Genomic DNA, 12,113 nt, shown 5'->3' on the forward strand with positions numbered 1-12,113 from the left:
TTTCAAATGCTGGTCAGTCTTTGCTCTTGGCTGCAGCCAAATCAAAGGGCAGGAATTCAGACATCATTTCTCACCCAGCCACCTGCCCCAAGAACAAAGACAGCTACAAGGCAATGGAAGATGACGCCTGGAGGAGCTGCTAAGCCTGCAGCCAAGGTATCGAAAATGAGACAAATCTCAACCCTTTGCTCGGACCGACGGGCGCCGCCGGCGCGCATCTAAAGCCAAAAATAGATGTACATGACTTACGTGCACACACTCCTATTTCGTACCTCGGTGTGTCTCCGCTGTAGTCGCAGTAGAGGCCGCGGTGGAAGTCGCAGGTGTCGGCCTCGGTGCAGCTCTGCCCGCGCTGCCGGGCGCAGGCCTTGCAGCACTCACAGCCGTCCGTCACCAGGCTGACGCCGGGCGGGCAGCGCGGTGGGGCCCGTGGGCACTGGCACGGCCACTGGCAGTACTGGCGCCGCGTGTAGGTCTCCGTCGTGGCCGGGACAGGGCTGGGCATGGCGAGGGACGTCTGGGCAGTGACCTGCAAGGAAAGAGACATGGCTTGGAGAGCGTTAAAGGGAAATGCGGGTGTTATAAATGTGTGTTATAAAGTTGGCTTTTCACAAGATGTGTGCTATATGGTTAATAACATTGTGGTAAGGATATAGGATATAAGTTTTTTATTTCTGCTTTTAGAAAATTAGGCATAGCAGTAGTAGTTGATGTAGGATGCTTAAACTGTCTGGTTGGGATAACATCCAGTGAACATATAAAGAAGACTCTGCTATTGATATACCAACTATCAGCATCTACCACCTGAAGAAAGTATGGACCAAGGCCCAAGCTGGAGGTGATAATGAAAACACAGCCACGAAACACACAGGCTCTAAAAAGGCGAACCCAAAAAGGGACCATGCAAAACAGTTCCTGGAATATGGAAACTAGTTTATGGAAAACTATGAATATTCATCAAACTAATGCAATAGAAAGGCTATTTAAAGAATGTCTCTGATATAGCAGAGGGGACTTGGCTCAATGCCAAGTCACTTGGCCACCAATACTTTGCTTTTTTTATCTCCTAATTGTCTTAATTTTTTACTAAATCTATCTCTTAAAATTTACTGAGAAAATGAACCTCATTTTTCACAGGAGGCTGCAAACTCTGCACTGCTTAGTCCTCAGTTAAAATCCCCTCAGGTCTAAGGAATGAAAAAAAAACTTCAGTGAACCAGTCTGCAAGTCAATTCAAAATTTGATAATCAGATAAAAAAACCTGATCAAGGTTAATCGAGGTAGAAAAGGGATTTCATGTAACACAGTGATGGGATTCCAGGTCACTGTTACTGAGATCATGGAGTACTGGGATGTCGTAGTTCATGTCAAAACCCAGAGAAGGTAGAGGTTCATTGCATTCTGAGCTCTCAAAACCCTAGACAACAAACTCTGGATGACATTTAACAGCACCAGCCATGCTTGTGGGAAGGAAGGGTGCAAATCAGGCAAGTGGCAAAACAAAGTTTTAATTTTTCTAAGAGTATCATTCCACAGAAAACCTGTGCTGTACATGGGAGTTCAGCAGGGCACAGTATCTCAGGGACAGAAACAAATGGAGTTATTCACATGGTGTCAACAGCAGAAGGAACATGGCACTGCTTGGGCACATGTGGTCTAGAAGACCCTTCTAGTGCTGCAAAAAATATGAGTGAAACCCTAAAAACTTTGGACAAGGAAATTCAGACTCCAGAAATTGCTAAGGCAATTCCATCCATTGCTGCCTTCCCCGTACTGTAGTTTATATCTACAGCATTTTATCCTCTTTGCAGTTTGAGATGTCTCAAACAAAAGGCTTTCCAAAAACTGTCCATGAAAAAAAATGCCTCACCCAAGAGGTTGTGGCAAAAAAGCTAGGAACCCACAGCTGGCAAGCTATTCATCAGAATATCTCTGCAAAGACCCTCTAGTGTCTGTTACAGATTTTTTGTTAGCAGGCTCAGATTTTATTAAAGTACCTTTCGAAGCCAGCTACTGTTGTACCTGAAAGTGTATTTAAATATCTTGGTAACTGGTTATCCTATATTTAGAAATACTAAATTGTGAACACATTACTAATCACTGCCAAATAGACAACGTGTTTGCTCTGGGCATAATTCCCAATTCCATTATGACCTCCTTTACAAACAGTTGGCCTTAAAGTTGGCTTAGAAACACCTTTAAACTCTTGTTTAAACTAAGACATACTAATATAATTTACTCCCACTTTAAGGCTCCTTGATGCTGTTAGAGTTGTTAAAGGAGGAACATTCAGGTTGATGAAAAGCCCTGGCCATTTAATCACAGGATTTTTCATTCCACTCACAATCATTTGAGTAGGTGCAATAATCTCCACTTGAGAAGAGAGGCCTCTTCAAGTGCAATAAACCTATTTATTTTGTTGCTTATCATTAAAAAAAAGTGCTTAATAATCAGATCCAGATGTACATACAAAAGTCACACAGCTATTTAAAGAGCTCATTGCCACAGCCCAACCCTTAAGTAAATGCCTTCACCTTCCCTTGTTTCTATTGTAAACATGAGCAAGCTTCTCCCTGTGCAGATATGAAAGCGTCTGTGAGCCAACACACACAGCAAAGAGGAGCCCTCATACTCCTGTGGGTTTAGTTAAGATGTGAAGGGCTGAGGCTGAATTCTTGTAAAGCACAGAATAGCTGGGAGACATTTGGTGCCTTGTGATAGACAGGAATTTAGAGCAAATTATTCAACAGCCCTTCCTCTGGGTCTGACACCTGAGCTGGCCAGGGAAGCCTTTCCAGTGTCCTCACAGTGAGGAACTGTGCTTGGATGTGCTGCCTGAATTGTGCAATGTGGTGTGGCTGAGTCCGTTGGATGGGCACACTGTGGGCTACCTGAGCATCTTCAGACAGTCAGTGTGGATAGGCATCAAAGTACTGTCACTCCTGGGTTTTACCATGAAAAACATTCTGTAGATTTTTAAAATTATTGGGTTTCCCATTTCCATGGTCAGCTCTTATCACTGGAATACCTAAGTCTCTTTGGAATAGTCAATTCAGCCCTACTATTTCAATGTCCCAGAACATTTTAAAAAACAGACCCTTCCATTTTAATGAGTATGTTGGTTAAATAAATCATCATGACTAATGCTTTCCACAAGTGCTATCAACAAGAAGTCACACTGTAAGAGCCTTCCCCAATGGCCAGAAAAAAACAAAACAACTTTTAAAAAACTAGAAAAAACTCAAACAACCCACTTCACTAAAAAATAACACCAAACAAGCAATTTCACCCATGTAATTTAAGATTTCAAGAATCATGTATTTAGGATCAATATAATATTTAGGAGGACAATGATTTTGTAAGAAATCTGAAATAAAAGCAAAGAGGAAATGAACACCAAAAGTCATAGAAATGGGGATTTGTCAAGCTTATTTTAAAATGTCAGAAAGGTAAAAGAATATGCCTGTTAGGAAATTAATTTTCCCAAGTACTGGTAATTAACCTGTTTCATTTAATTATTCTTGAATCTTGGAGTCTGCAGATTTTTTATCTTGTGTGCCAAGGAAAAAATATTCCACAAAAATTATTAATGAGTTCTAATTTTTCTGCTTTTGAAGATACAAGCCCATTCTCATTAAAACAAGATGAAGGTTTTCTCACCCTGCTATGCCTGATAACTCTCTATTAAAGTCACTCCTGATTTATGCTTGGCAAGCTCCAAAATTATTTTCTTTTTGCGTCTGCAGAGCAGATTGCTAGCAACAATTTCCAGCTAATTTCTGTCTTCACAGAGGTTAGAGAAGAGGAGAGGAGAGAGAGAAGAGAAGAGAAGAGAAGAGAAGAGAAGAGAAGAGAAGAGAAGAGAAGAGAAGAGAAGAGAAGAGAAGAGAAGAGAAGAGAAGAGAAGAGAAGAGAAGAGAAGAGAAGAGAAGAGAAGAGAAGAGAAGGAGAAAATAAAAAAATTACCCACTGTCTGCCATAGCCACAAACTCAGGATTCTTAATAGCCAGGAGTTTCACTACCAAGTTTCAAGATACAAAGTGGATAGCAGCATTTTAGCAGAACATTCTTCCTACTGTCAACATGTATTTTCAATCTGTTGAAAAATTCTGCAATTGTGAGTATGTTTTAGTTTTGAAAACTGGAAGAACCAAGCTATGGTGTTGAAACCAGTGTATACAGCCTAAACTACAAGCTAGGCAGATTTATTGCAGCACTGTTACACAATACAGGAGAAGCCTCTAGCTTTGTTTTAAAGCAGCAAAGCATCACAATATACTCCTTTGCTTCCAGATTTTACAGATGTTTAAAAATACATTAATGTGTATTTACTGTATTGTTTCAGTGCTGCAAGATCTTATTCTTAAAACTTCTTTCAAGTATTTTTCTCATCAGCTTGGTGAAGGTAGGGAGAAGCTCTGTTCTTCCCTTACAGTTTATTGATGGGAAATGTTCAGACAGGATGGTGACATCTAAATTGGATTCCTCTGGCTGCCAAGAGAACTGAAGAAGTGGCTCCATAGTAGCAGAAACCTTACGACTTTATCAGCTTCCACTATATTCTCCTTGGTGGCAGTTTAGCCTCAAAGGGGAACTTTTTATTTCAGTCAGAGCTGCCCAAGCTGTGTTTTGCAGGATATATGTTGTTGAGTGGACTACATTTAATTTCTCACAGTAGAACACATTAAAGAAATATTTTTAACCTACATTTCTGATTCTGCCTTTCTGAACAAATGCCAGATGTTGACGGAGGGATACGATGTGATCTGGATTATCCCGTTCTCTATCTCTGACATATTCGCAAGTGGAAATGATTAATGCGGAAATTTTAAAACATTCTCTGTACTACAAAGTCTAACATTGTCCTGCATTGTTTAGAAGAAACTCCAGATTAGGAATTTGACTGTTCTAAACAAGAACACTGAAGTTAAAAATGCAATTTTATGCAGACACTTTGGGATGCATCTCCTAGGAAAAGGCTGAGCACTTGTACATAAAGCACATCTGCTTTCCCCTGGTTCCACCTACTGGCTGAACTATTGAGACAGAACAAGCAGAAATGCCTGTAGAGTCAATTGCAGCTCCAAGAACCACCCTAAGCATTCCCATTATCCAAAATTGTTTTAAAGGCACCCCAGGAAACTCACGCACATTCCCAGAGTTTTTAACACTAACCTGATGTAGCACATTCCCAGGGGAACAGAGCATCTGGAGCCCAATAAGTAAGTAAAAAATGAAAAGACGAAATACAAACAATCCATTAAATAAAGCCACATACCCTTCCATCCGTCAGCTGTATTTCTGGGCAAGCATAGGGATTGCTTAGTTTCATCCCAGAACTGACACAAGTTAAAAACTCATAATGCTTGTCAGAGAGATGGCAATGTAAAACAGGACCTGGCTTACATCAGTGGGCTTAAATCAGGCCCTCAGGGTAGAAGTTTGCTCTTGATTTTGCTCAGCTGAAACTTCTGTGCTGAATATTTCTGAATATTTGAATTATTATTATACCCAAACCAGATGGGTTAACAGACAGCCAGTTCTTACAGGGAGATCAGCAGTAATCACAGTACCATCAGGACTTCCTCACTGTTAAACTCTTGCAACAAATCCCTAAGTCCCCATGAATGCTCATAAACTCTCACAAGCTAATGCTAGGGACAAGTAGCATCAGGACAGAGATATAAATCAGATTCTCCAGGGCATGTAATTTAGTGGTCAGAGGAAAATATGATTATGCAGGGCTCATCTTCCCCATGAGTAAGGTTCTAGATACCTCATTGAAATTGATCCCAGACATGAAATCTCCTGGACATACTGTGAAATAACAGATTCTGAACCCAGGAAATATAAGACAGTTTTAAAGATGTCAGGTGCCAGCTGGATTTATTCTTGCTGTGTAAGGTAGGTTGAGCAGAAAGGAACGTTCTGCATGAAGCAAAACATTCAATAGCCTAAGAAAATAAAATATCCCCAGTGAGGCAACCATTATATGTCTGTGGATCCATGAATGATGAGCAATCAGCTTCCCATAACTTTATTTTGGGAAATGTATCTGTGGGAAGAATGTAGACAGATGTTTGGAATAGTCTTTTCTAACTCAGTTTAGACAATTACAGAGTAAAGATTACATACATTCATCTCTTTGCCAAAAATTTGCTTATACTGGCAAACTCAGTGTGACCTCCCATTTTCTTCATATTTTTCTATGGAGTATTTGGGGAGAAAAAAAACCCTTCCCTGTTAGAAAGCAACCTGATGTTTTGTAACTGTTGCCCCAGCAGAAGCACTTACTTAGAATAGGGTGACCTAAAAATGTTTAGGCATCATTAACACAAATTGACACTGTCACCACTGCCTCCACAAATAGAGATATTAAACAGCACAATTTCTGTGCTCTAAGAGCATTTTAATGTCTTGTGCTGCAATGAGCTCATCCCCTGAAACAAGCTTGAACTGGAGTTTGCAAAGTAACAGGGAACATCTGGAGGAGCAATGAGAAATGTCTCCAGGAGGTACAAGCAGCAGAGTTCAGTTTTAAGAAAAGGAAAATGCATGTGGACCATCCAAGATCACAGAGTTTGAAACCATCCTAAAGCTGTAGAGTACAAGATCTGGCTGTATCAGCCAAGAGCTGGGTGGCAAAAGCAGGATCAGTTCCAGCTGCCAGACAAGAGCAGACTGCTTTGGCACAGGGTTTACTTTACAAGTGGCCTTGTTCTGCATTTGCCTATCTCCTTTTCATTCATGGCTTTGAAATCAAAAGGAAGATACTTTTCAGCTTCTTACCCTCTCAGAGACATTATTCCATGCTGTGCATTAAAAGTAAAGAAAAATTTTAAAACTCCACTTATTTGTGTGTTTGTTTTTGATGGAGTTTTTTCCCCATGGTAAGAACAATGCAGATTTCATTAAATTCTTCAAAATCATCTTTGTTTTGATGATTTTTAAATACAAAATATAAATTTGCATTTTCACGTATCCTGAATTTTCTGTTTCTGTTCCAATGCAGAAAATTTTGACTTAAAATACTTTTTCAGTTTTAAATTTTAATGTTATTTAAATTCTCTAGTCTGAAACAATTTGCTTGACCTAATATCTGCTCTTCCCTTGAGCTGCTAATTAACTGATGAAGTTATGCATTCCTATTTCCCTTAAACAGCAATTTTCCCTCCATATTAAATTTCCACAACTATTTCTCTCTAGCTCTGAATTTCTGGGTTGGTCCAACTTTATTTTCTGATTATCAAAGTTTCTTCCTCCTTGAAACCCATATTAAGCACTCCCATTTTGCAATTGTTATGTTAATAAGTTTATTTAGATGAAATATGGAAAAGAATCTGGTCTTGGTGAGATATCAATAGATCACTTAATTTCCTGGATTAGAGTCTTGAACTTTCACTTCAAATGATGTATCTGGGAATTTGCAATCAAGTCTGCTTCTAGCTCAGGGAATAAAAACTGATCTATTTGTTAAATGGTGCATATAATGCAAAGGAATTCTATTTTTCAGGACCATCCCATCTCCTATCACAAGCTCAGCCAAACATAAGCTATTTGACAGATTATTATTATTTTATTTGATAGCAGGAAACATACCATAAATCTGGTTTTGTAGCTGGCAGATTTCAAGGTAACAGAAGGAAAAAGAAGCTGCTGCTGCTGCTGCTTTAATGGCCCCTTTGGAACACATGGCACGCATGGGTCCATCCAAAAAACATAGCTGCCATTTAATACAGTGTTGCTTCATTATTTCAAAGCCACCTCAAGATTGTCAATGAAAGATGAGCAGTCTTTGCACTCCTACATCCCTGTGGTTAAGTAAAAAACAGGTGGAGCCTACAACTTGTCTGAATAAACAGCAGCATTTCCAGATACAGAGTCCTATCAGAAAAGGATATTTTGTGCCAAATGTGGCGTATTTTGGTACCTGTGGCTCATTGTATGTTGTGAGATCTGCTAGACAGAGAATACAGATGGAAGACAGGTCAGTAACATCTCTAGGGCCAATAGAAGATGCCAGACTTCTGCATGCTTGAGGAGGATCTGTAACTAATTCAGAGTCTGACTGCAGAACATGATGATCCAGCTTCAAGTAATATGTGTTATCTTGTAGTCATGCACCCCACACCCCCAGCAGGTGTTTCCAAATCCAGAAGGAGTTTGAGTTTACCTTTAGACATATTAGGAAGTTTACCTGGAAACTTCAAAACCCTTCTGACAGGGATTGGCTTGGAGCCAGCACAGAAGGGTGGATCAGACTCTGAGAATGTAACTCAAAGACTCTCATTGGGCCAAGAGCCAAAAAAGCCCACCTAGGCTATTAAGTACTAAAGAGAGAGAACAAAGAAACTCCAGGCTTTTCAAGGTGTTGTAGAAAGGTGCAGGAGATTTCTCAGACACCTGTGCGTGGCTTATTATTTGTTTTCTGTTTGTTGTTTGGTTATTTTTTCTTTATTAAACCTTCTGATTTACAAAACACCTTTGAAGAGCAGTCTCACTCAAATTAATTATAAGAATTACTTCTCTCCCAGGCTAGCCCTCAGAAGTATGGGCAAACCCATATTATCTCACCCTTTGCCAGGCAAATGATGGCAGAAGTCTCTTGTAGCAGCTGAAATGAGCTGGTTCTGTGTGTGCAAAAGGATCAGTAAAGAAGCACTTGTACATTTGTAGCAACAGCACAGTAGGTGTTTGCCTGATCTGGATGTGGTCTGACCATATTTCTGTGAGGAAAGCAGATTCTCTCCACAGAATCATGGAATCCAAACACTCAACCTGACTTTAACTAGTGTCTGTGGTTCTTTTTAGAAAACCAAATCAGGAAAGAAGCGAAACATGCAGTGGGAGAGGAGCATCATCACATTTTATCTTACACCAAGCAGGGGAAAAGAATAATGGCAAGAATGCAGTTCTAAGTACCAGCAGTGACAAATCCCATCCACAGGATTGCTGTGCTGTGCTTGCAAGGACAAAGCTTGCACCTTGGTCTCCACCTCAGCTCAGCTTGTGGTACTTTCACATCTGTATTGTGAAAAACTCAGCTGATATCTGCCACCATGAGTTCCTCTGAGAAAAGAATAGATTAAATTCCAAAGATCAAATGGAATAGTATTTAAATTAAAGAAGGGAAACACGACTTGAAGATGCATCCAGACAGCAAGAGGTTTGACTGATGTTCTGAACAAGCATCAGGCATCTGGAAATCCCTGAAGACAGGACTGTGGTAGTGGTAAGACATCTGGAAAGTGCATGAGTGCTGTCATCACTCTGAGGGTGTAGAGGAAAAAGAGACTCACACAGAAGACAAACCACAAAACCTCCCTGTGAGTTAAAGTCATATGACATGGTTAAAGGCAGGGTGAGGGACAAACCAAGAATATGAGGTAACTGGTGTGCCCAGGTTGTCACTGAGAGGGAAAAGGGAACTGAATACCTTCTAACTTTTCCCCATCACTCTCTGGGGACATCTGATCACACTGACATCAGGACAGAAACAGCACCATGGCTTGTGCTACTTCCAAGGGTTATATTTCCTGCCTTCACTGTTATATAAGTCAGAGAATCACAGAAGATAAGGGGCTAATGTGGATGCCTCAAAGACCAACAGCCAAATAGCTGTGGAGTTATCCAAGGGTGTTGTGAATAACACACTGTGAGAAAGAACAGGATGTGGCTGGAGAAGGGATCATAGGCAGGTATAAGCAGTACATTTCTGGGATAAATGTCCTTCTTCTGGTTCCTGGAGATTATTGCAGTACAGCACAAGGGCAAGGATGAGGCTGAGGAAGAAGCATGGACTCTAGGGGAATCAAGACCACTAAATATAAATATATCCAAAGCCCTCCAACCCATTTCCAGAAAAATCAAGAGGAACAGACTGTCTGTGCATGCTAAACAATTTCCATAGAAAATGAGAAACTTATCTCCCAGGCAGGGAAGATTTATCAATAAAATAGTACCCCCATGAAGCCCTGGTGTGTGTGCCCCCCAGGAAACTGGACACCCTATCAGATGGCTCACCAGGACTGGTGATGTCTCTCTTCCCTCCTCCCTTCCTTTTTCTCTCTCTCCCCTTCTTTACTCCAATCCATCTGTCTCTTTTCTCTATCACCCCATCCCTTTACCCAAACCCCACTGCCATGTGCTTACACTAGAACAGGGTCTAACTTATATCAATTCCATGCAAAGTGAGTAATTTACCAATAAAACTTTGTCAACTTTGTCAACTGACTTGAAAAACAAAAATTCAACTTTTGACTTTTGTCATTGTTTTCCAACATGAACATCTAAGAATCTTGGGTGCTCCCCTTCCTTCGAAGGGTGGGACACCATGTGAATCCTTTCTGCCTTTTTCAAAATCCCAGACAGTATTCCCACGACATTTCTCTGTACTATAGTGTGAAATGATTCACTCAGACACACATCTAAACAATCTTCAGTTCAGGGATCTGAAGGAAAGTATAAAAAGATACACAGCACAGAACAGATGCTGCTTTAAATCACATCCTCGAGGAACTGAAGTAGAGAATTCCCTGGGGAGACATTATCTTCCTAATCTGTTTTCTTCCTAAAGCTGGTATCAAGCTTTTAGCCATATCACAGGGTACCAATGTCAAACAACTGCCTCTGAAAATCCCCCCGACAGATTTAATTATGTATTTTGTCACTGTGCTTTAGAATGTGGAGAAAAGGTTCTCCAAGGGAAATCTGAAGCCCTTTGCAGCAGTGACACCTGATGCCTAAAAAGAAGAGTAAGCAGCAGAATGCTAACACAAGCCTTCTGAGGCATTTTTTCTTTGACTTGAAAAGCAAAAATCTACAAAACAACAATGCACACACACATACAAAAACAGATTAAAGACTTTTAAATAAAACAAGTAAATTCGGTACAAATGTAGCTGCAAGCACTGCATGAGAACAAATGTACAGAGACCATTGCTGGAAGGGAGTCTGCAGCCATGCACAGCAGGTAGGCAATAAGCCAGACACAGGGTGGTCCCTAAGCTAGAGAAATGATGAATTGCTCTAAGCTCATATTAGAAGTTAAACCGAGATCAGCACAAACAACCTTGCCAATTTTATGGTGAGATCATTTAGCAGGAGCACAGTGATTAGCTAGAGGCCTGCTTTTCCCAAGCTTTGCTGAGCTTATCTGCCTAAATCCCTGGAACAAGCCCAGCCTATCTGAAGAATTTACTAGCTCAACATGTGGAGCAGAGACATTATGTGCCAAAACTTGTACACAGTGACCCTTCCCAATGATATCAAAGAGCATGAGGCCTAAAGCTATGAGGATGGAAAGGAACACTAAAACAATCTGTAATTTGTTAACTTTTCTAGATGGTAGTTGAGACACTGAAGTAGATTAGAGTACAGGTTTTGTAAGTAGAAAGGAGGAGACTGGAAATTTCAGATACTCAGTGCACTCATCACCAGATGTACCAGACCCAGGACAACCCTGTGCTCAGTCTTTTATGATCTGTTGCAAGTGACAAGCCTGCACAGGTAGTTTGTAGTCTACTAAAACAGACAATGTCAGATAACAGCATCCTCTTTCTTTGAAATCTAGGAAAAGGGATCTAGTGATATTCTTACCCAGCCGCTCAGCTCAGTCTCAATGGTGGTCAGGTGTGAAATGCTGTACAGTACCTGAATTAAGAGCTATGCAGAAGGACATCAGAAGCCCACAGACTGAATGTCATTTAGGATGAAACTTATCCCTTAAAGCTGGCACTAATCTGAGATAGATGAGTTCTTCATAACAGACTTTAACCTATCTGGGGATCATGCTAGAAATCGACATTAGCCCTGCATTTCCAAGAGAGCATCTAATAAGAGATGTAAAAACATTAATTGTTTTTACATATTATTCATTTTCTTAATGCTGTCATCAACTTCATGTGGGCTACAAGCCCAACCACAAGCAAACCAAAATCCACTTTTTCTTTAAAAAAGGAAAAGAAAATCTGCTTTCAAGACAAGCCCATCAGGAGGGCAAAGTTTTAGAGCACACTTGAGTCATTTGAGAGTTAATTTATCCCATTAAAGGTAGAAAATAAACATTTTTCTTCTCCGTGAATGTGGAAGCTACTAATTTCTTACACATCCAA

The 12,113-nt window shown here is 40.4% G+C and overlaps 1 protein-coding gene across 1 annotated transcript in view; it reads right to left on the reverse strand.

Annotated features, from left to right (window-relative positions):
* The window catches only part of CCN4 (cellular communication network factor 4), a 35,553-nt gene that overhangs the window by 7,810 nt on the left and 15,630 nt on the right, over nucleotides 1–12,113 (reverse strand). The window contains exon 2 of the mRNA XM_083856133.1: nucleotides 250–529. Coding sequence (XP_083712259.1) covers nucleotides 250–529 — 280 coding nt within the window. The remainder of the gene's footprint in view (nucleotides 1–249; nucleotides 530–12,113) is intronic.

This window comes from Zosterops lateralis, assembly GCF_965231275.1.
Source record: "Zosterops lateralis genome assembly, chromosome: 1".
Classification (NCBI taxonomy): Eukaryota; Metazoa; Chordata; class Aves; order Passeriformes; family Zosteropidae; genus Zosterops; species Zosterops lateralis.